Below are 25269 nucleotides of genomic sequence, written 5' to 3' on the forward strand. Positions count from 1 at the left end.
TGTTGGAGCTTTGACCCTATTATTATCTTCTTCTTCTGAAGATGTATTGTGGTCTTCCTTTCCCCCAAAGAAGTTTTCGATGGTCTTCTGCTTTCTCTGCCTACTCATCCTGGCTTACTCTTTCTTGGCTTTTTACTCCTTCTTAAAGTGTAGCGCTGCTTCCAGAACACACTGATCATGCTACAGCATGGCCCAGGAGGTGATTGGGCTTCTTCTCAGCCTGCCTGGCTTGTGAGTAATCACAGCCGCTTTCTCTTTGACCCGGAAACAGAAGTCTGATTGAACTCTGATTCTCTATGGTTGGAAGCTTGGTGTGCTTTTACCCCTCCCCCACTAGGCCACCACCACTCGATTCAGCCCACTGGTTCAGACCCAGGGCGCTTTGCCCCAACTCCAGTAGATACTGCCTCCACTTCACCCCAGCCTACCGCCGAACCCCCTCACCAGTCTGTGATCTGAGCCTCAGAAGCTGCTGGTGCTGAAGACTCTGACATGCGCTGGAAGCAGTGTCCCTGGCTGGGTCCGGACGTGCGCTGAGCTGTTCAGCCTGATCAGTAGGTGATCAGAATTACCCTCTTTTGCGGAGAAATAGTCTCACTCTGTTCTTATGTGCATTAGGCTGTTCTGGGTTTTGATTTTTACCGCATTATTTGGGCGTGAATGGACGGGTTTATCTGTAGCTTGTGGGAGTCACAGCCTCTCCTCTGCCATCTTGGCTCCGCCCCCCCAGTTGCTCCAGAAACAGTTTCAAATACAAAGGAAAGGAAATTCAAATAATGCAATATTATTCCTCATCCACTAGAAAAAGGAAGAAGGAATGGAATAATATGTTCTAAAGAGTACTTGAACTCATTGTCTTCTGTTTGGTCTATTCTAATTTTCTAGGAGTTTGTTGCTTAGGGTTCTGTAGCTCTTGTGCTGAGCTATTAATTCCCTTTCTAATTTTTTCTTCCATAACTGTAATTTCTTTTGTAATTTTTTTCTCAATTATACTCATTTATAAAACTTTTTTTTTTAAATTAACTCTTGCTTCATAACTCTTCCAGGAATTCTAGTTGTACTTGCACCCAAGTGAGGGTGCTAAATGGCACAGTGGATAGAGCACTGGACCTGGAGTCAGGAAGACATAAGTTCAAATCTGGCCTCAAACAGTTTTTAGCCATGTGATGCTGGGCAAATCAAACTATGTTTGACTACATTTCCTCAACTGTAAAATGGGGATATAATAATGGCACCTACTTCATGGGGTTGTCATGGGTACTAAATGAGACAGTTAAGGAGAATCAGGAAAGGCTTACAGTAAGAGATAGAATTTTAGCTGGTACTTGAAGCAAGCCAGGGAAGCCAGGAGGCAGAGATGAGAATTCAAGGCAAAGGGAACAGCCAATGAAAATGCTTGGAGTTAGAAGATAGTCTTGTGCAAGGAACAACAAAAAGGTCGGTGCCACTGTGTAAGATGTAAGAAAACTAGAAGGAGAGGAGTGGCAGGGTGGAACAAGTTATAAAGGGCTTTGAATGCCAAACAGGATTTTATATTTGATCCTGGAGAAAAAAGGGAGCCACTGAAGTTTAGTCAAACCTGGGCTTTAGGAAGATCACGTTGATAGCAGAATGAAGGGTAGACTAAAATGGAGAGGAGTGACGTAGCAGGGAGGACCAACCAACAAGCTATAGCAGTAATTCTGGTGGGAGGTGATGAGGGCCTGAATTGAGATGGTAGTAGTATCGGGGAGAGGAGGAACACATAAGAACACAGAAATGATCAGTCTTAGCAATAAATTCATTATGGTGTCTAATACGCGTAGGAATTAGGGAAATTGCCTTGAGGGAGTGTTACACTTATATATGTTAATAATCTGTTACATTCATATACCATAATTTTTCTAGCCATTCTCTAATTGATAGGCATGAATTTTGTTTCCCTTTCTTTGCTACCACTAAATATGCTGCAGTGGATATTTTGGTATATGGGGTATTTTTCTTTCTATCTTTGACCTTCTTGGGATATATGCTTAGCAGTGGGATTTTTAGATTAAAAAATATGGACATTTAGTCACTTTTTCTTTTTAGAGTAATTCTAAATTGCTTTCCTTAATGGTTCCACAGTGTACTCATATGGAGATAATTATTTAGAAGCCTTCAAAATTGAACTCGGTGTGAGCCCAGCTGTTTGATAAATGGGCTATGGTTTACACAGATTAAAAGAATATTTCAACAAATTCCATAGTTTATGATGGAATTTTATTGGAGTACGTTGCTTAAGAATGCAATCCCAGGCAGTGGGCAATGGAGATAAATGGTCAAGCTTCAACTTCTAAATTCCAAATTTGGAAGTGAAAGAATTCACATCTTCTGGGGCAAATCATACTATTTAAGGCAGTTCCCTCATCCTCTTACAATTTAATATAGATGAAATCTAGTTGAAATTAATATCAAAAGTTGTTGAAAGGGAAACAAAGTTATGTGGGAAAATGAAAAGAACACAGGACTATAAATCCAGAGTTTGACTTTTAGTCCAGCCCCACCCCTGATTCAGCATGTAACCTTGGGCAAGGCATTGTTAATTTCTGGATCTCACAGTGCCTGCATCTATAAAATGAAATGACTGAACTGGATGATAGCTAAGGTTCCTTCTAGCTTTAACCATTCATTCAAGCCGTGGCTCTGCTCTGTTCAAGGCACTGAGCAGAAAGCTAAAAATACTTCTCATATCTTTCAAAGTACAAGAAGTCCTCAAATTATGAACAGGTTGTAGTTCAGAAATTTTTTTCATAAATCCATTGTTTGGAACTTGGAACACCTTTTTTCCATAGTTATAATGTTATCACCTACCATGATTAGATCACCAAGCCAGCTAACAAAATCCTATTTAACCCCTGATGTACCCAAAATAGTCATCTGTGTTAAGTAGGAGGATAGAATAAAATATAGGACCAAAGAGGTCTTTACTGCTGACAGACATCTATAATAGAGTTAGGAATACAGACAAGATTTTCTGTTCTGTAGTAGGTCAGGGGAAAAGAAAAACATTGGTTGGGATTAACATGTTGGTGGTGGAAAGGGAAGGAAGTAAGCCTTTTCTTGGATCCTACAGAAGAAAAGAGAGAGCTGACCAATGAACTTCTGGAACAAAGAACTATCCCAATGGATAGCAGAAGTAGGAGACTAATTCATAACTTATTATTTCTCACCTTTCTATTTCTACCTTCCAAGCCTTGCTGTAGCCCCCTGTTCTAAATTACTGGAGCCACCACAAATGGCTTGAAATAATGGGAGTCCGCTTGCACTGTCAGTGATGTTGGGGACATTAACTAGAAGCAATGTCAATTACGGTTCCTGATGTCTAGGCTATGCTAGTTTTTCCTAAGGCCTTGCAACACAGGATGGCCTAGATTTTTTCTGAGGCCCTTATTCATGCATGCTAAACTATTTTTTTCCTTAAAGAGGTCTTAAAAACCATTCTGGAGACTTAATGGCTTCCTAGTGGCCTAAGTGCAAAGATCAATACAAAAGTAGTCAGAAACTCCTTTGACACTGTCATGCCATCGTGGCAAATGTGGGGGAGAAACAGTCCCCAACTCCTGACCTCATAATAATGAACTTTACCATATATGTTGGTGCTTCACCAATACCTTAATTTCCCAGTTCCTTAACCTATTCAGTTCCTATGACCTCAACAAGGTCGGGCCATTCTCTTACCACTAATCTTCCCCTATCTACTAACTCCTTCTCTGCTGCCTACAGACATACCCATGCCTCTCCTATCTTAAAAAAAAAATACTGGGGGCAGCTAGGTGGCGCAGTGGATAGAGCGCTGGCCCTGGATTCAGGAGTACCTGAGTTCAAATCTGGCCTCAGACACTTAACACAATTGCCTCACTAAAAAAAAAACACAAAAAACAAAAAACCATCATTCAAACATTCGTTCTAACCAGTGTTCTATATTTTCTCAGGTAAAATCCAACCACATGATAGACCTTTACTTCCTCTTTTCTTGTTCTCTTCTAAACCTTCCATAATCTGGCTTCAAACTTTAACATTCAACTGAAACTGCTTTCTCCAAAGTTGTCAGTGATCATGTAATTGCCAAATGTAATGACCTCTTCTCAGTCCTCATCCTTTTTGACCTCTCTATAGCATTTGACATTGTTGATCACCTTCTCCTGGATTCTCACTCTCCCTCCCTCCTGTCCTTCTCTCTCTGTCTGCCTGTCTTTCTCATTGTTCAAGACATTGCTCTTTCCCAGCTTTCCTCCTGCCTTTCCAACGTTTCCTTTTCTATTTCCACTGCTGGTTCTTCAGCCATTTCATTATCATATTAGTACTAACTGTTAGTATCCACCAGGGTTCCATCTTCAGCCCCCTTTCCTTTCCCCTCTATACTGTCTCAGTGATTCTATCAGCTCCCACAGGTTCAATTATCATCTATGCAGATGATTCAAAGATATCCAGCCTTAATCTTATATTGAAATGCTTGAGGGAAGGAGGGAGAAAGAGAATTTGGACCACAAAGTATTAAAAATGGATGTTTAAATGGTTTTTTCATGTAATCCAGGGGGAAATAAAATTCTAAATAAATGAAAAAAGGAAATGCTTGTGTTATTTCTAAAGTTCAGAATAAAATATTTTTTTGAAAAAGTCTAAAATACTGCAGGTTCTGGGGCAGCTAGGTGGTGCGGTGGATAGAGCACCGGCCCTGGATTCAGGAGTACCCAAGTTCAAATCCGGCCTCAGACACTGAACACTTACTAGCTGTGTGACCCTGGGCAAGTCACTTAACCCCAATTGCCTCACTAAAAAAAAAATACTGCAGGTTCTCCTCAGTAACATCCTTGGTCATTCAAAGGAGATTAACATAATAATTTACATACTGAAAACCAAGTGGATGGAAATACCCATTTTCCAGACTAGCATATGTAGCTGGATATGCAATCCATAGGGTTAATCCATTAACATAAACTTGATTGGGTTTGAAGATATTATTTTTCAGTCAATTTTCAGTTGTATCTGACTCTTTGTGACAACAATTGGGGTATTCTTGTCAGAGATGCTAGAGTGGATTGCCATTTCCTTCTCCAGCTCATTTTAGGGATGAGGAAACTGAGGCAAACAGGGTTAAATGATTTGCCCAGGGTCATACAACTAGTAAGTGTCTGAAGTCAGATTTCAACTCATGAAGATAAGTCTGCCTGATACTAAGCCCAGTGCTCTATCCACTGTGCCACCTAGCAGCCCTTTGTAGGTATACTATAAACTTAATTCAGAGTGGAACTATAGAAAGTAAACTGAATTACATGTAAGAAATCATGCAGCCGTTTCCAAAATCTCAAGCAGCTCCACAAAAAAGGAAAACAAATATATTTAAGAGGATTCTCCCAAAAAGAAGAGGTGGATCAAGTAAAGGGACAAAAAGAGAGGGAAAATTTGAATCTGCTACCTATGAATTATTAAAAGATTTATTGGAAGGCTTCTAGTTCACTGAATGGATTGTCTATGTAAGATTGATAGGAACACATGTCCAAGAATCAAGTAAGATGAAAGAGTGCAAGGGTGTGTTGCAATCTGCACTTTGGATGGTGGTATGCACAGTACTGAGATCAGACACCTTGACTACTGAGGTATAATGAGGAAAGTTGATTGTGTTGATGCTTGGATATCATGGAGGCACCACTGTTTGGTCACATAATATAATGGGTGTAATCAGGGAAGCCCTCCCCTCACATTGTCCTGCTGTTGATGGAGCTATGAATTGTTCCATTCATTCTGGAAAAGAATTTGGAATTTTGATAAGAAAATTATTAAAATGTCCATACTCAAAAGGATAAAGTTAAAAAGAACTTCCCACATCCACCAAGATATTTATAGGAGTTCTTTTGTAGTAGTGAAGTTAAAACAAACTAGGGCCATAGTATCCTAGATTTAGAACTAGAAGGGACCTCAGAAGTCATCTAGTACAATTCTCTCACTTTACACATGAGGAAACAGGCCCAGGTAGGTTAAGTGACTTGCCAGGGTCATATAAGTGGTAGAGATATTAGATTTAGACATTGGTCTCCTGTGAAGTCAAATCTAATAGTTGGCACAGTTCAGAGTGCTGGACTTGGAGTCAGGAAGACCAGAGTTCAAATCCTACTTTAGACACTTACTAGTTATATGGACCTGGGCAAGTCACTTAACCTCTCTAAGCCCCATTTAGTTGGGACTTGAAGGACCCATAAGCTTCTAAGCTCCATTTAGTTGGGATTTGAAGGAAGTCAGCAAATCCAGGAGGTAGAGATGAGGAGGAAGAGTATCCCAGGAGTGGAGGGCAGCCAGAGGAAATGCCCTGATTTGAGAGATGGAGCATCTTGTTTGAGGAAAAGCAAAGGGGCAAGAGCAAGTGTCACTAAATCAAGCATACCTGGTGGAGAGTCAGTTAGAAGAAAATTGGAAAAGTGTGGAGAGTTTATTCAGTTATGAGGGGCTTTGAATGCCAACCTAAGGAGGTTGTATTCTATCCTGAGTGTAATGGTGAGCTACTGGAGTTTATGGAGTGGGGGTGTGTGGGAGGGGAGGGTATGGCATGGTGACCCTTTCACTTTAGGAAAACCACTTTAGTGGCTGAATGGAGAATGGGTTAGAGTTGGGAGGAATTTGAAAGAGTCAGACCCAACCACAGGTTATTGCAATAGTCCAAGAATTGGGTGAAGAGGATAGCACTATCAGAGGAGAAAAGGGAGTATATTTGAAAGATGTTACAAAAGTGAAATCTTGTCAGGTCTTGGCAACAGATCAAATATGGAGGGCAGCAGTTAGGAATGAGAGGTAGTGAGGAGTTGAGGATGATGTCTAGATTGCCAACCTGAGGGAGTAGGGAGAAAGTGGTACCCTTAGCAATAATAGGGGAGTTGGGAATGTAAGGAGTTAATTGTGATTTGGGGTGTCTATGACCATATCTTTGCTTCATTGTGGTCAGACTGAAAAGATGTAATCTTGAAAAGCCAGGTGCCTTTAGCATCAGGAAGTGATGTTTGCTAGTGTGACTTATCAATCAAAGTTTCCAGCCAATTAGCTTGATGCTCTGTGTGTGTGTGTGTGTGTGTGTGTGTGTGTGTGTGTGTGAGAGAGAGAGAGAGAGAGAGAGAAAGAGAGAGAGAGAGAGAGAGAGAGAGAGAGAGAGAGAGAGAGAGAGGGAGAGTGTATGACCCTGTTTTCTGGTTTCAAGGGAGGTTTCAGGAGGAAGCCTGAGAGGAGGGCACTCTCCAGGGCACATGGGAGAGAGGGAAAGAGACACTGGTGTGGTGGACCTTCCAACTGAGCCAGGGGACACTGCGCAGCTATTTCTCCTTGGAACTACAGATTCCAGGTGGTGGTGAGTTTGTGTTGTTAAAGCTAGGCAAGCTCTTTGGGATAGCTGGGCTGGAGGCAGGTTTGGGGTGCCTGGGGCCTTTTTACCCTCAAGATTTAGATTCTAACTATCTGGGAAGTGGGACATATTTTTCCCTTTCTCTATCCCCTTTCTCATTGTCCCTGGCTCTATTAACTTCACCTGTGTAATAGATTTGTTCCCATTAATAAAACCTGATTTGTTTGTGGAAAAGAGGCTGTTAATCTCCTTACCCCAATGTTACAGAGAGCCACCCAATTGACTCTCCCCAGACTAAATTTGGCCCTTACAAGAAGGAGGAAGGTTTAGGAGGAAAGACAATGAATTAAGTGTGGGACATGTTGAGTTTAAGGTATCTACTGGACATCCAGTTGTAGGTGCAAGAATGGAAGTCCCCACAGAGGTTAGGGCAGCATAGATAAGTTTGGAAATAATCAGCACACAAGACAAACCAAGGGACTATTGAACCAGAACTATAAAACACTTTTCACACAAAGTCAGATCTAAAAAAATTGGAAAAATATTCATTGTTCTTGGGTGGGCCAAGCCAATACAATAAAAGTGAAGATCCTCCCCAAGTTCATTTACCTACATAGTGCCACACCAATCAAACTATCAAAAATATTTTATACATCTATAAAAATAGCAACAAAATTCATCTTCAAGATGAACAGCTCGACGATGTTGAGTATCAATGAAAAAATGCAAAAGAAGGTAGTCTAGCAGTACCAGAACTCAAACTGTATTATAAAGCTATAATTATCAAAACAATCTGGTACTGGCTAAGAAACAGAGAGGTGGATGAGTGGGATAGAATAGGTGCTAAATGCATTATAGTAAATGACTATAGTAATCTAGAATATGACAAACCCAAAGATGCAAGCTTTGGGAACAAAAACTCATTATTTGACAAAAACTGCTGGGAAAGGGAACAGCTAGGTGGCACAGAGGATAAAGCACCAGCCCTGGATTCAGGAGGACCTGAGTATAACTGTGACCTCAGACACTTGACACTTACTAGCTGTGTGACCCTGGGCAATTCACTTAAGCTTCATTGCCCCAGCAAAAACCAACAACAACAAACCTCTTGTGGGCACATTGTAAAAAAAAAAATTTTTTAACTGCTGGGAAAACTGAAAAACAGTAGGTGAGAAACTAAGTATACAGCAACATTCACACTGTATACTAAAATAAGGTCCAAATAGGTACATGATGTATACATGAAGCATATTCATATTGCCATAAGCAAATTAAGAGACCATGGAATAGTTTATCTCTCAGATTTATGGACAGAGGAAGAATTTAGGACCAAGGAAGAGCAAAACAAAATGTAAAATAGATCATTTTCATTATATGAAATTAAAAAGCTTTTGCACAGACAAAACTAATGCAACCAAGATTGTGTAATTACGTAAAAAACGAATGAAGAACAGGAAATCAGAAAACAGGAAAAGAATTTTGAAACAAGCAGCTCTAACAAAGGCTTCATTTCTCAACTACACAGAAAACTGAGCCAAATTTATAAGAATCCAAGTCATTTCCCAGTTGATAGTCAGAGGATATGAACAGAGTTTTCAGACAAGGAAATCAAAGCTATCTATAGCCATATGAAAAAATGCACTAAATCACTGTTGATCAAAGAAGTGCACTTTTAAACAACTCCAAGTTATTACCTCATACCTACCAGAGTAGCAAATATAACAACTAAGGAAAATGTTGGATATGGAAGGGATGTGGGAAAACTGGGACACTAATGCATTAACCTTTGGTGGAGTTGTGAAACTGATTCAACTATTCTGGAGAGCAATTTGGAGCCATGCCCAAGGGGCTATAGAACTCTGCATACCCTTTGATCCAGCAATACCAGAACTAGGTTTATATCCCAAAGGCATCTCAAAAAAGAGAAAAAGCCCTATTTGGACAGAAATATTTGTAGCAGCTCTTTTTCTAGTGGCTAATCACTGAAAATCAAAGGAATGCCAGTGAATTGGGGCATGGGGCTGAACAAGCTGTGGTATATGTTGGTGGTGGAATATTACCGGGCTTTAAGAAATGACAAGCAGGATGATTTCAGAAAGGCCTAGAAAGGCTTGTACGAACTGATGTATAGTGAAGTGAGCAGAACCAGGTGAATGTTGTGCACAGTGGCAGTAATATTGTTTGATAAAGAACTGCATATGACTTAATTATTCTCAGCAATACAATAATCCAAGACAATCCCAAAGGACTAATCATGAAGTCTACTATCCACCTCCAAAGAAAGAACTGATATTGAACACAGATTGAAGCATGCTATTTTTCACTCTCCTTCATTTTTTTGATTCAAGTTTCCTTGTACAAAATGCCTGATATGGTAATGTTTTACATAATTGCACAAGTATAACCTACATCTGATTGCTTAGTGCCTCAGGGAAGGATGATGGGAGGGAGGGAAGGAGGGATAGAATTTGGGACTCACAACTTTAAATAAAAATGTTTAGTATTATTTTTTCCAAGCACAAACAAGATGGACTTCACTGTCATTGCTTTTGATAATCACACATAATTTTATTGACAATTTCAACACGAGTTCACATAAATAGAAAGTCATTTTTATTGTTATTTCCAGTCATTTGTCACTTATTAATTCTGGGACATATACTGAGTGATGCAGGAGTTCCTTCTTGATTATGAGGACAAATAGCAAAGTAAGGGCGCAGAGTCCCCTGAAAGCTGGTTTCTGGGGGACTGTAGATAAGGGTTTCTTCTAGGACATTGTAAAATGCTATATGTCCCTTGTCACAATCAAGAAAAATGCCCATCTTATCTATTGGCTTACTCAGAAAGCAGCCACTTTGTAATTTCCAGATGAAGAAATCATCTGCAGATCTGTAACCTGCTAGGGCAGTCACATCCTCAAGTAACATGGAGAGGTTCCCATTTTGGCTGACTGAATCTTTACAGACACCCACTTCCCACTCTGTATTATCAGCCAACTCCACTTCCCAGTAGTGTTGGCCTGAAGTAAAGGTCTGGGCCCCCAGTACACTGAAAGCAACCTCAGATCTTTCTTGGTTGTCAGGCAGATCCTGTTGGACGCCTCTACACTCGACATGCTTCAAATCTTCAGACAAGATGAAATGAGGATCTGCTGTTTCAGGATCCAGAGTTATATCCCTGTGGAAGTTTGTGAGCATTTCTCTCAAGCCAGTGATGGGGCAGGTGCTCCAGGTAGAACAATCAACCTCTAGTTCATGAAGTAGCTGCTCCTCATTATTTTCCAATGGGATTTTCATAACCTGGAACATTTCTGAGGGTGCCTTGTCCAAATTCTCCTCCACCTCTAATATCATTCTTTGCAGATTTTGGATTTGCTGCAATAGTTTGGCCTTGTTTGTCTTGTGTTTTGCCATGTTGTTTCTGAATTCCTGTTCCAATTCCAGCAGGTGTCGATCTTCTTCATTCCGGAAGAACTGGTAAATTTTCTCATATTCAGACATAACTGATTGTTTCAGAGCATGTAAATCCTCCTTACAATATTCCTCTCTCCTTTTCACTTTGTTCAGTGCAACTTTACATTTCTCTTCTTTTCTCTGCAAGACAGTCCGTGTCTCCTGGAGGCTGTCCTTCCACTTTTCAGCAGCCTTGTCCATGGGAAGAACATGATGATCCTTGTGCTCTGGGGCTAATGAACAAGACTCACAGAGGGGTCTCTGGTCTTCCTCACAGAAGAGCTTCTCTTTTTCCCCATGTTGGCCACAGGTTGTCAGGGCCACCATGTTCTGCAGTAAATGAGGTCTGAGCATTTGGCCCGTGATGGACAGATTCTGCAGGCCCTTGTTGGGTATCAAATGGCAGGATCTTATGACTCCTCTGCACTCTGGGCAGGTTAATGTGGCATCAGCTCCCTCCCTGCACTGGAGAAGACACTGTGTGCAAAAGCTGTGGCCACATTTGACAGTCACTGGGTCAGTGAAGTAACCCAGACATATAGAGCAAGTGAGATCGTCCTTGAGGCTTTCAATTAACCCCTTGACATCCATGCTCCTAGACCTCTGATTCTATCCTTCTCCAATATTCCTCTCAGGATAGATAATGCTTACTCTTTTCCCTGGAGTTTTGGCAGCAAAGGTTGATAGCAGTGACTTGTTGGGGTCTTTTTATATGCCTTCCTTTGGTTAGGTCCTCCCCTTACTCCACCCACAAAAGGTGAGAACTCCTGAGCTTTAATAGTATTTCCAGTCTCTGCTATAGGCATGAGTTCTTACCTATGTTCTGTTCCATAGTAATAAGCTGTAATCCACAATGATTTTCACACCTAAGACCTTTAGGCCAGAGTTGTCTTGCCCCTCGATTCTAAGGAAAAATTACTCCTGACATACTCCTCTCAGGACAGATAATGCTAGCCTTTTCCCTTGAGCTCTGTCATCAAAAGTTTTTTAGGACTGACTTTTATAGATCTTCCTTTGATGAGCCTATCCTTCATACTGCCCATGAAAGGTGAGAACTCCTGTGTTTTTACCATGCTTCCTATCTCTGATATAGGGCTGAATTCTCACCTTTATGTAACCTGTCCTACAATTATCCAATAGTGTTCACAACTGGCTCTTCAGAATCACCTACCAGGCAAAACTGCCTATAATCCTTCAGGGGGAAAAATGGGAATTCAATGAAAGAGAAGACATTCAGGCATTCTTGATGAAAAGACCTGAGCTAAATAGAACTTTCTCATTATTAGGGCAGGTGGATGGAGTATATTTAGACAGAGGGCACAGGTGTGAGTTGAATTTGAAGGGATGACATCTCTTTAAAAATTTTTAAAATCATAAAATTAAGGGGTGAGAGGGGAATGCACTGGGAGACAGGAAAAGGGAGAGGTGGAATGGGGTAAAGTATCTCACCTAAAAGAAGCAAGAAAAAGCTTATACAGTGGAAGGGGAAAAGGGAGAGGTGCTGGGGAGTGAGTGAACCTTACTCTCATCAGAATTGGCTCAAAGAGGAAATTACACACTCAATTGGGTAGGGTAATCTTACCCTGGAGGAAAGTAGGAAGGGAAGGGGATGGAGTAGGTGGGGGAGGTGATAGATGGCAGGGCAGATTGGGAGAGGGGGCAGTTAGAAGCAACACCTTTGAGGAGGGAAAGGGTGAAAGGAGATAGAGAATAGAGTAAATGACATGGAGAGGGAGTAGGATGGAGGGAAATTCAGTTAGCAATAGTAACTGTGAAAAAATGAGCAGCATGCTCTCAGAAAACCTGGAAAATTTTACATTAGCTGATGCAAAGTGAAATGTATTGTATACAGAGTAACAGCACTATTGTAAGATGATTAGCTGTGAATGACTTGGCTATTCTCAGCAATGAAATGATCCAAGACAACCCTGAAAGACTTAGGAAAAATGCAATCCATCTCCAGAGAAAGAACTGATGGAGTCTGAATACAAATTGAAGGACATTTTTTTTTAGTTTCTTTTTCTTAGGGTTTTTTTTTTGGTCTGTTTTCTTTCACAGCCTAACTAATGTGGAAATGTTTTGCATGACTACACATGTATAACTTATATTGAAATGCTTGAGGGAAGGAGTGTGATGAAATAATGAGATTTAGCAGATACTCAAAGACCCACCTGGAGATTAATCTAGACTGATTGAATCAGTGAGAGTGATTAACTGCTGATTAGCCTACTTCAGGTTAACTGGATTGTAATCACACCTTGAGAATACCTTCAGAACCAATGGATTTGGATGACACCAACCAATCAGCTTGAAGCAGTGTGTAAGGACTACCTCTGTTCCAGACCTATAAAAAGCTTCCACAATCAGTTTGCTGGAGAGAGTTCTTGATTGAAGCAGGCTTGTGGCAGAGGACTTGAGGAAGAACCAGACCAGGCGGGAACTCTAGGCTAAATAGGCTTTTTTCTTAACTTTTTGAACTCCATGGGAATATCTGTATGCTTTAATAAACGTTGAATGCCCGAGGACTGATGCTAAAGCTTCTAATTTAAGGCGACCACAATTTAGATTTTAAACATCACAGGAGGGAGAAAGAGAATTTGGACCACAAAGCATTAAAAATGGACATTAAAATGGTTTTTTCATGTAATTCAGGGGGAAATAAAATTCTAAATAAATGAAAAAGGAAATGCTTGTGTTATTTCTAAAGTTCAGAATAAAATATGTTTTTGAAAAAGTCTAATATACTACAGGTTCTCCTCAGTAACATCCTTGGTCATTCAAAAGAGATTAGCCTAATAATTTACATACCGAAAACCAAGTGGATGGAAATACCCATTTTCCAGACTAGTATATGCAGCTGGATGTGCAATCCATAGGGTTAATCTATTAACATAAGATTGATTGGTTTTGAAGATATCGTTTTTCAGTCAATTTTCAGTTGTGTCTGACTCTTTGTGACAACAATTTTGGTATTCTTCTCAGGGATACTAGAGTGGTTTGCCATTTCCTTCTCCAGCTCATTTTAGAGATGAGGGAACTGAGACAAACAGGGTTAAGTGACTTGCCCAGGGTCATACAACTAGTAAGTGTCTGAAGTCAGATTTCAACTCATGAAGATAAGTCTGCCTGATACTAAGAGCCCAGCGATCTATCCACTGTGTCACCTAGTAGCTCTTTTTAGGTATACTATAAACTTAATTCAGAGTGGAATTGTAGAAAGTAAACTGAATTACATTTAAGAAATTATGCGGGGTGGCTAGGTGGCACAGCAGATAAAGCACTGGCCCTGGATTCAGGAGTACCTGAGTTCAAATCCGGCCTTAGACACTTGACACTTACTAGCTGTGTGGCCCTAGGCAAGTCATTTAAACCCCATTGCCCCCCCCCAAAAAAAAAAGAAAAAAAGAAAAAAAAAAGAAATTATGCAGCAGTTTCCAAAGTCTCAAGCTGATCCACAAAAAAGGAAAACAAATATATTTAAGAGGATTCTCCCCAAAAGCATATATGGCCATGAATAATTGAACAGTCCTTAAAGAAAGAAATGTTGAGGTAAACCAATGATGAGACCCAATGAAGAGATTCATGATAGGTTGCAAGCTGCAACCAAATACTATTATTGACAATGACTTACAAGAAGGAGAATGAAATGCATCATCCAAAAAAGACAGTATTTTTTAAAAAAGAAAGAAAAAGAAGAGGTGGGTCAAATAAGGGGATAAAAAGAGAGGGAAAATCTGAATCTGCTACCTATGAAATATTAAAAGATTTATTGGAAGGTTTCTAGTTCACTGAATGGATTGTCTATGTAAGATTGATAGGAGGGCCAGCTAGGTGGCACAGTGGATAGAGAAGTGGCCCTGGATTCAGGAGGACCTGAGTTCAAATCCAGACTCAGACCCTTGACACTAGCAGTGTGACCCTGGGCAAGTCACTTAACTCCAATTTCCTCACCAAAAAACAAAAACAAAAACAAGATTGAAAGGAACACAAGTCCAAGAATCAAGTAGGATGAAAGAGAGAAAGGATGTGTTGCAATCTGCACTTTTAATGGTGGTATGCTCACTATTGAGATCAGACACATTGACTACTGAGGTATAATGAGGAAAGTTGATTGTGTTGATGCTTGGATATCATGGAGGCACTACATAGTATACATAGTATAATGGGTGTAATCAGGGAAGCCCTCCCCTCACATTGTCCTGCTGTTGATGGAGCTATGAATTGTTCCATTCATTCTGGAAAAGAATTTGGAATTTTGATAAGAAAATTATTAAAATGTCCATACTCAAAAGGATAAAGTTAAAAAGAACTTCCCACATCCACCAAGATATTTATAGGAGTTCCTTTGTAGTAGTGAAGTTAAAACAAACTAGGACCATAGTTTCCTAGATTTAGAACTAGAAGGGACCTCAGAAGTCATCTAGTACAATTCTCTCACTTTACACATGAGGAAACAGGCCCAGGTAGGTTAAGTGACTTGCCAGGGTCATATAAGTGGTAGAGATATTAGATTTAGACATTGGTCTCCTGTGAAGTCAAATCTAATAGTTGGCACAGTTCAGAGTGCTGGACTTGGAGTCAGGAAGACCTGAGTTCAAATCCTACTTTAGACACTTACTAGTTATGTGGACCTGGGCAAGTCACTTAACCTCTCTAAGCCCCATTTAGTTGGGACTTGAAGGAAGTCAGCAAATCCAGGAGGTAGAGATGAGGAGGAAGAGTATCCCAGGAGTGGAGGACAGCCAGAGGAAATGCCCTGATTTGAGAGATGGAGCATCTTGTTTGAGGAAAAGCAAAGGGGCAAGAGCAAGTGTCACTGAATGAAGTGTACCTGGTGGAGAGTCAGTTAGAAGAAAATTGGAAAAGTGTGGAGAGTTTATTCGGTTATGAGGAGGTTTGAATGCCAACCTAAGGAGCTTGTATTCTGTCCTGAGGGTGATGGAGAGCTACTGAAGTTTATGGAGTGGGGGTGTGTGGGAGGAGAGGGTGTGGCATGGTGACCCTTTCATTTTAGGAAAACCACTTTAGTGGCTGAATGGAGAATGGGTTAGAGTTGGGAGAAATTTGAAAGAGTCAGACCCAACCACAGGTTATTGCAATAGTCCAAGAATTAGGTGATGAGGGTAGCACTATGTGGAAATTTATTTTGATTTGGGGACCCTACCTTTGGGCTGAGATTGGAAAGCCTTAGGCCCTCAGGGTCTCTTCCCCTCCCCGCTCTGCTTCAGCTGAGCCAGAAAGCCCCGTGGGCTGTACAAGATGTCAGGTCAGACAGCTGGGGGAAAAAAAGCCCCCAGCTTCCTCCGACCTGAGCGGAGCTATCCGAAAGATCCCAGATAGCCTGTGCTGAGAGCGAGCTGCTCAAGCACACCCCCCCCTCCCCCACCACCAGCCACAGCCCTGGCTAGCAGATTAGCTTGGTCTGTGGGGGCCCAGGAAGCCCCGAGATTTGAGTGGGGAGAAGGAAAAGGTATATATAGACCTGGAAGTTAGACCGAGGGGGTTTCGGAGGGACGAGAGAGGACAAGGAGGGAGGAGAGGCTGAGAAGAGGTTCTGAGGGACAAGACGAGGCAGAGAAGAGGTCAAGCGGCGGCTGAGGAGATTAGAAAGGTTGGAGAAGACAGACAGGGGGCTACAAGGATGCAGGAGAAGACGAGAAGGACTAGGAGCAGAGAAAAGAGAGACCGAAGGGCAGACTGACGGAGCAGACAGACAGAAGGTTGGTGAGAGAGAAACACAGGGGTTCAGCAGTGGCAGTAAGGAGAGGAAAGTTAGAAGCTGGGGGATTTACAAAGTGAAAGGGGCTTGGAGTTAGAATAAAGGACCTGAGTGCCCTGAGGCGGGTGTGGCTAAGGCCCTTATTGTATTAAAAAGGTTACAGGCCTTATTACAAACCAGGGAAAGTGTAACGTGCCCTGAGGCAAGCGGCTGCTAAGGCCCTTATCTTATTAAAAAAAGTTCAAAGAGCAGCAGGTGGGAAAGAGACACAGTGGAAATAGACCACAGGAAAGCAGTCAGGTTGTACATTTTATTTCCCTGTATTCTTAATTTTAAATAGTATCTCATAAATAAACTCTGCTTTGATTATTTAGTTAAGAGGCATCTTAATATTTAGTTTATCAATTTGGGAGCAGTGTAGAGCAACTTTATAAACAGCCCACATTAAATTAAAAGCACTCAGCCAAACAGTTAACAGTCCCCAGATTAGTCCTCCAGTCAGATTAGCCTCTCAAATTGGCCAGTAAATCAAAATATTTCCACATTTTAATGGCACCCCAGATGGGACTTACGGCCTACTTATAATTTCTCTAAACCTATAATTTTTCATGTAAGTCCAGTTATAATTTTTCATAAATCCAATTATATATAATTTTTCCAGGTTAGTTATAGTTGATAATTAATTTTTTACAACTATCAGAGGACAGAAGGGAGTATATTTGAAAGATGTTACAAAAGTGAAATCTTGTCAGGTCTTGGCAACAGATCAAATATGGAGGGCAGCAGTTAGGAATGAGAGGTAGTGAGGAGTTGAGGATGATGTCTAGATTGCCAACCTGAGGGAGTAGGGAGAAAGTGGTACCCTTAGCAATAATAGGGGAGTTGGGAATGTAAGGAGTTAATTGTGATTTGGGGTGTCTATGACCATATCTTTGCTTCATTGTGGTCAGACTGAAAAGATGTAATCTTGAAAAGCCAGGTGCCTTTAGCATCAGGAAGTGATGTTTGCTAGTGTGACTTATCAATCAAAGTTTCCAGCCAATTAGCTTGATGCTGTGTGTGTGTGTGTGTGTGTGTGTGAGAGAGAGAGAGAGAGAGAGAGAAAGAGAGAGAGAGAGAGAGAGAGAGAGAGAGAGAGAGAGAGAGAGAGAGAGAGGGAGAGTGTATGACCCTGTTTTCTGGTTTCAAGGGAGGTTTCAGGAGGAAGCCTGAGAGGAGGGCACTCTCCAGGGCACATGGGAGAGAGGGAAAGAGACACTGGTGTGGTGGACCTTCCAACTGAGCCAGGGGACACTGCGCAGCTATTTCTCCTTGGAACTACAGATTCCAGGTGGTGGTGAGTTTGTGTTGTTAAAGCTAGGCAAGCTCTTTGGGATAGCTGGGCTGGAGGCAGGTTTGGGGTGCCTGGGGCCTTTTTACCCTCAAGATTTAGATTCTAACTATCTGGGAAGTGGGACATATTTTTCCCTTTCTCTATCCCCTTTCTCATTGTCCCTGGCTCTATTAACTTCACCTGTGTAATAGATTTGTTCCCATTAATAAAACCTGATTTGTTTGTGGAAAAGAGGCTGTTAATCTCCTTACCCCAATGTTACAGAGAGCCACCCAATTGACTCTCCCCAGACTAAATTTGGCCCTTACAAGAAGGAGGAAGGTTTAGGAGGAAAGACAATGAATTAAGTGTGGGACATGTTGAGTTTAAGGTATCTACTGGACATCCAGTTGTAGGTGCAAGAATGGAAGTCCCCACAGAGGTTAGGGCAGCATAGATAAGTTTGGAAATAATCAGCACACAAGACAAACCAAGGGACTATTGAACCAGAACTATAAAACACTTTTCACACAAAGTCAGATCTAAAAAAATTGGAAAAATATTCATTGTTCTTGGGTGGGCCAAGCCAATACAATAAAAGTGAAGATCCTCCCCAAGTTCATTTACCTACATAGTGCCACACCAATCAAACTATCAAAAATATTTTATACATCTATAAAAATAGCAACAAAATTCATCTTCAAGATGAACAGCTCGACGATGTTGAGTATCAATGAAAAAATGCAAAAGAAGGTAGTCTAGCAGTACCAGAACTCAAACTGTATTATAAAGCTATAATTATCAAAACAATCTGGTACTGGCTAAGAAACAGAGAGGTGGATGAGTGGGATAGAATAGGTGCTAAATGCATTATAGTAAATGACTATAGTAATCTAGAATATGACAAACCCAAAGATGCAAGCTTTGGGAACAAAAACTCATTATTTGACAAAAACTGCTGGGAAAGGGAACAGCTAGGTGGCACAGAGGATAAAGCACCAGCCCTGGATTCAGGAGGACCTGAGTATAACTGTGACCTCAGACACTTGACACTTACTAGCTGTGTGACCCTGGGCAATTCACTTAAGCTTCATTGCCCCAGCAAAAACCAACAACAACAAACCTCTTGTGGGCACATTGTAAAAAAAAAAATTTTTTAACTGCTGGGAAAACTGAAAAACAGTAGGTGAGAAACTAAGTATACAGCAACATTCACACTGTATACTAAAATAAGGTCCAAATAGGTACATGATGTATACATGAAGCATATTCATATTGCCATAAGCAAATTAAGAGACCATGGAATAGTTTATCTCTCAGATTTATGGACAGAGGAAGAATTTAGGACCAAGGAAGAGCAAAACAAAATGTAAAATAGATCATTTTCATTATATGAAATTAAAAAGCTTTTGCACAGACAAAACTAATGCAACCAAGATTGTGTAATTACGTAAAAAACGAATGAAGAACAGGAAATCAGAAAACAGGAAAAGAATTTTGAAACAAGCAGCTCTAACAAAGGCTTCATTTCTCAACTACACAGAGAACTGAGCCAAATTTATAAGAATCCAAGTCATTTCCCAGTTGATAAATAGTCAGAGGATATGAACAGAGTTTTCAGACAAGGAAATCAAAGCTATCTATAGCCATATGAAAAAATGCGCTAAATCACTGTTGATCAAAGAAGTGCACTTTTAAACAACTCCAAGTTATTACCTCATACCTACCAGAGTAGCAAATATAACAACTAAGGAAAATGTTGGATATGGAAGGGATGTGGGAAAACTGGGACACTAATGCATTAACCTTTGGTGGAGTTGTGAAACTGATTCAACTATTCTGGAGAGCAATTTGGAGCCATGCCCAAGGGGCTATAGAACTCTGCATACCCTTTGATCCAGCAATACCAGAACTAGGTTTATATCCCAAAGGCATCTCAAAAAAGAGAAAAAGCCCTATTTGGACAGAAATATTTGTAGCAGCTCTTTTTCTAGTGGCTAATCACTGAAAATCAAAGGAATGCCAGTGAATTGGGGCATGGGGCTGAACAAGCTGTGGTATATGATGGTGGTGGAATATTACCGGGCTTTAAGAAATGACAAGCATGGGGGCAGCTAGGTGGCACAGTGGATAGAGAACTGGCCCTGGAGTCAGGAGTACCTGAGTTCAAATCCGGCCTCAAACACTTAACACTTACTAGCTATGTGACTCTGGGCAAGTCACTTAACCCCAATTGCCTCACTAAAAAAAAAAAAAGAAAAAAAAAGAAATGACAAGCTGGATGATTTCAGAAAGGCCTAGAAAGGCTTGTACGAACTGATGTATAGTGAAGTGAGCAGAACCAGGTGAATGTTGTGCACAGTGGCAGTAATATTGTTTGATAAAGAACTGCATATGACTTAATTATTCTCAGCAATACAATAATCCAAGACAATCCCAAAGGACTAATCATGAAGTCTACTATCCACCTCCAAAGAAAGAACTGATATTGAACACAGATTGAAGCATGCTATTTTTCACTCTCCTTCATTTTTTTGATTCAAGTTTCCTTGTACAAAATGCCTGATATGGTAATGTTTTACATAATTGCACAAGTATAACCTACATCTGATTGCTTAGTGCCTCAGGGAAGGATGATGGGAGGGAGGGAAGGAGGGATAGAATTTGGGACTCACAACTTTAAATAAAAATGTTTAGTATTATTTTTTCCAAGCACAAACAAGATGGACTTCACTGTCATTGCTTTTGATAATCACACATAATTTTATTGACAATTTCAACACGAGTTCACATAAATAGAAAGTCATTTTTATTGTTATTTCCAGTCATTTGTCACTTATTAATTCTGGGACATATACTGAGTGATGCAGGAGTTCCTTCTTGATTATGAGGACAAATAGCAAAGTAAGGGCGCAGAGTCCCCTGAAAGCTGGTTTCTGGGGGACTGTAGATAAGGGTTTCTTCTAGGACATTGTAAAATGCTATATGTCCCTTGTCACAATCAAGAAAAATGCCCATCTTATCTATTGGCTTACTCAGAAAGCAGCCACTTTGTAATTTCCAGATGAAGAAATCATCTGCAGATCTGTAACCTGCTAGGGCAGTCACATCCTCAAGTAACATGGAGAGGTTCCCATTTTGGCTGACTGAATCTTTACAGACACCCACTTCCCACTCTGTATTATCAGCCAACTCCACTTCCCAGTAGTGTTGGCCTGAAGTAAAGGTCTGGGCCCCCAGTACACTGAAAGCAACCTCAGATCTTTCTTGGTTGTCAGGCAGATCCTGTTGGACGCCTCTACACTCGACATGCTTCAAATCTTCAGACAAGATGAAATGAGGATCTGCTGTTTCAGGATCCAGAGTTATATCCCTGTGGAAGTTTGTGAGCATTTCTCTCAAGCCAGTGATGGGGCAGGTGCTCCAGGTAGAACAATCAACCTCTAGTTCATGAAGTAGCTGCTCCTCATTATTTTCCAATGGGATTTTCATAACCTGGAACATTTCTGAGGGTGCCTTGTCCAAATTCTCCTCCACCTCTAATATCATTCTTTGCAGATTTTGGATTTGCTGCAATAGTTTGGCCTTGTTTGTCTTGTGTTTTGCCATGTTGTTTCTGAATTCCTGTTCCAATTCCAGCAGGTGTCGATCTTCTTCATTCCGGAAGAACTGGTAAATTTTCTCATATTCAGACATAACTGATTGTTTCAGAGCATGTAAATCCTCCTTACAATATTCCTCTCTCCTTTTCACTTTGTTCAGTGCAACTTTACATTTCTCTTCTTTTCTCTGCAAGACAGTCCGTGTCTCCTGGAGGCTGTCCTTCCACTTTTCAGCAGCCTTGTCCATGGGAAGAACATGATGATCCTTGTGCTCTGGGGCTAATGAACAAGACTCACAGAGGGGTCTCTGGTCTTCCTCACAGAAGAGCTTCTCTTTTTCCCCATGTTGGCCACAGGTTGTCAGGGCCACCATGTTCTGCAGTAAATGAGGTCTGAGCATTTGGCCCGTGATGGACAGATTCTGCAGGCCCTTGTTGGGTATCAAATGGCAGGATCTTATGACTCCTCTGCACTCTGGGCAGGTTAATGTGGCATCAGCTCCCTCCCTGCACTGGAGAAGACACTGTGTGCAAAAGCTGTGGCCACATTTGACAGTCACTGGGTCAGTGAAGTAACCCAGACATATAGAGCAAGTGAGATCGTCCTTGAGGCTTTCAATTAACCCCTTGACATCCATGCTCCTAGACCTCTGATTCTATCCTTCTCCAATATTCCTCTCAGGATAGATAATGCTTACTCTTTTCCCTGGAGTTTTGGCAGCAAAGGTTGATAGCAGTGACTTGTTGGGGTCTTTTTATATGCCTTCCTTTGGTTAGGTCCTCCCCTTACTCCACCCACAAAAGGTGAGAACTCCTGAGCTTTAATAGTATTTCCAGTCTCTGCTATAGGCATGAGTTCTTACCTATGTTCTGTTCCATAGTAATAAGCTGTAATCCACAATGATTTTCACACCTAAGACCTTTAGGCCAGAGTTGTCTTGCCCCTCGATTCTAAGGAAAAATTACTCCTGACATACTCCTCTCAGGACAGATAATGCTAGCCTTTTCCCTTGAGCTCTGTCATCAAAAGTTTTTTAGGACTGACTTTTATAGATCTTCCTTTGATGAGCCTATCCTTCATACTGCCCATGAAAGGTGAGAACTCCTGTGTTTTTACCATGCTTCCTATCTCTGATATAGGGCTGAATTCTCACCTTTATGTAACCTGTCCTACAATTATCCAATAGTGTTCACAACTGGCTCTTCAGAATCACCTACCAGGCAAAACTGCCTATAACCTTTCAGGGGGAAAAATGGGAATTCAATGAAAGAGAAGACATTCAGGCATTCTTGATGAAAAGACCTGAGCTGAATAGGAAATTTGACTTTCAAATACAAGACTCTAGAGGAGCACAAGAAGGTAAACAGGAAAAAGAAATCATAAGGGATATTAAAAAGTTAAACTGTTTACATTCCTACATGGGAAGATGATACTTGTAACTCATAAGAACTTTCTCATTATTAGGGCAGGTGGATGGAGTATATTTAGACAGAGGGCACAGGTGTGAGTTGAATATGAAGGGATGTTATCTCTTTAAAAAATTTTAAAATCATAAAATTAAGGGGTGAGAGGGGAATACATTGGGAGACAGGGAAAGGGAGAGGTGGAATGGGGTAAAGTATCTCACATAAAAGAAGTAAGAAAAAGCTTATACAGTGGAAGGGGAAAAGGGAGAGGTGCTGGGGAGTGAGTGAACCTTACTCTCATCAGAATTAGCTCAAAGAAGAAATAACATACACATTCAATTGGGTAGAGCAATCTATCTTACTCTGCAGGAAAGTAGGAAGGGAAGGGGATGGAGAAGGTGGGGGAGGTGATAGATGGCAGGGCAGATTGGGGGAGGGGGCAGTTAGAAGCAACACCTTTGAGGAAGGAAAGGGTGAAAGGAGATAGAGAATAGAGTAAATGACATGGAGAGGGAGTAGGATGGAGGGAAATTCAGTTAGCAAAAGTAACTGTGGAATGATGAGCAGTATGCTCTCAGAAAACCTGGAAAGACTTATCTGAGCTGATGTAAAGTGAGATGTACTGTATACAGAGTAACAGTACTAATGTAAGATGATCAGCTGTGAATAACTTGGCTATTCTCAGCAATGCAATGATCCAAGACAATCCTGAAGGTCTTAGGAAAAATATAATCCATCTCCAGAGAAAGAACTGATGGTGTCTGAATACAGATTGAAGCACAATTTTTTTTTTTTTGGTGAGGCAATTGGAGTTAAGTGACTTGCCCAGGGTCACACAGCTAGTAAGTGTTAAGTGTCTGAGGCCAGACTTGAACTCAGGTACTCCTGACTCCAAGGCCGGTGCTCTATCCACTGCGCCATCTAGCTGCCCCAAAGCACAATTTTTTATAGTTTCTTTTTCTTGGGTTGGGGTTTTTGAGGGGTTTTTTGCTCTGTTTTCTTTCTTTCTTTTTTCTTTTTTCTTTTTTTTTAGTGAAGCAATTGGGGTTAAGTGACTTGCCCAGTGTCACACAGCTAGTAAGTGTTAAGTGTCTGAGGCCAGACTTGAACTCAGGTACTCCTGACTCCAAGGCCGGTGCTCTATCCACTGCGCCACCTAGCTGCCCCCGCTCTGTTTTCTTTCACAGCCTAACTGTGGAAAAGTTTTGCATGACTACACATGTATAAATTTTATTGACATGATTGAGGGAGGGAAGAAGAGAATTTGGACCACAAAGTTGTAAAAGTAGACATTAAAATTGTTTAAAAAATAAAATTCTAAATAAATGAAAAAATGAAATGCTTGTTTTATTTCTAAAGTTCAGAATAATTTTTTTAAAGTCTAAAATACTACAGGTTCTCCTCAGTAACACCCATTAGCTTAATAATTTACATAGGAAAAACCAAGTGGATGAAAAATACCCATTTTCCAGACTAGCATATGTAGCTGGATGTGCAACCCATAGGGTTAATTTATTAACATAAGCTTGACTGGTTTTACAGATATTGTTGTTCAGTCAATTTCCAGTTGTGTCTTACTCTTTGTAACAACATTTTGGGTAATCTTTTCAGAGAAACTAGAGTGGTTTGTCATTTCCTTCTGCAGCACATTTTAGAGATGAGGAAACTGAGGCAAACAGCTGTGAATGGCTTAGCTGTTTTCAGCAATGCAATGATCCAAGACAACCCTGAAGGACTTAAGAAAAATGCAGTCCATCTCCAGAGAAAGAACTGACGGTGTCAGAATACAGATTAAAGCATTTTTTTGTTTTTAGTTTTGTTTTCTTAAGTTGTTTTGTTTAGTTTTCTTTCACAGCCTGAGTAATGTGGAAATATTTTGCATGACTACACATGTATAACTTACATTGAATTGCTTGTATTCTTAAGGTGGGGCAGGGCAATTGCCATTTCCCCTAGGAAACAGCTTGAAACACACATTACAGTCAGAATGAGAGAGCTAGAAGGGTCCGCTTGAACAACCAGAATCATCAGCTTCTGCCTCAGTAGCCCATTATTGGGACTATTTGACATCTCAAATTATAATTGCTTTAGCTCTAAGCCATACATGACTAGAATCCAGTCCCAAAATTCTGTCATAGTCATCCAGAAGTGGGTCATAATATCTGCACATACTCTGAACAATCCCCATTACACAAGAAATACAGGGAGCCTCAGGTCCTGGCCATTGTGAAGGATTTGGGGATGGAGTGGCTTAAAGTAGATTCCCAGATGTTGATGATTCAGACACATGATTCATGTAATGATTATATTTTGTATCTCATTTTAAAAATATCAGATTGTTAGCTCTATTGTTAGTCTATGATCACTGTCAAAAACTGAAGAGAAAAACTTCAAAAATTTAGTTTGCTGATATAAAAATCATTATTGGCTTTG

General features: G+C 40.7%; 2 protein-coding genes across 2 annotated transcripts; both read right to left on the minus strand.

Annotated features, from left to right (window-relative positions):
• Positions 1-9981: 9981 nt before the first annotated feature.
• Positions 9982-11388, minus strand: LOC122738714 (probable E3 ubiquitin-protein ligase TRIML1). The gene has a single exon (XM_043980658.1). It carries the CDS (start codon positions 11386-11388, stop codon positions 9982-9984), a length of 1407 nt encoding a protein of 468 aa, XP_043836593.1.
• Positions 11389-20660: 9272 nt separating this feature from the next.
• On the minus strand, positions 20661-22067 carry LOC122738715 (probable E3 ubiquitin-protein ligase TRIML1). The gene has a single exon (XM_043980659.1). The coding sequence runs from the start codon at positions 22065-22067 to the stop codon at positions 20661-20663; it is 1407 nt and encodes a 468-aa protein (XP_043836594.1).
• Positions 22068-25269: the final 3202 nt, after the last annotated feature.

The sequence above is a fragment of the Dromiciops gliroides genome, chromosome 2, assembly GCF_019393635.1.
Source record: "Dromiciops gliroides isolate mDroGli1 chromosome 2, mDroGli1.pri, whole genome shotgun sequence".
Lineage (NCBI taxonomy): Eukaryota > Metazoa > Chordata > Mammalia > Microbiotheria > Microbiotheriidae > Dromiciops > Dromiciops gliroides.

Excerpts from the sequence above, each read along its gene's own strand:
- LOC122738714 (XM_043980658.1), bottom strand. The coding sequence starts at position 11,388 with ATGGATGTCAAGGGGTTAATTGAAAGCCTCAAGGACGATCTCACTTGC.
- LOC122738715 (XM_043980659.1), bottom strand. The coding sequence starts at position 22,067 with ATGGATGTCAAGGGGTTAATTGAAAGCCTCAAGGACGATCTCACTTGC.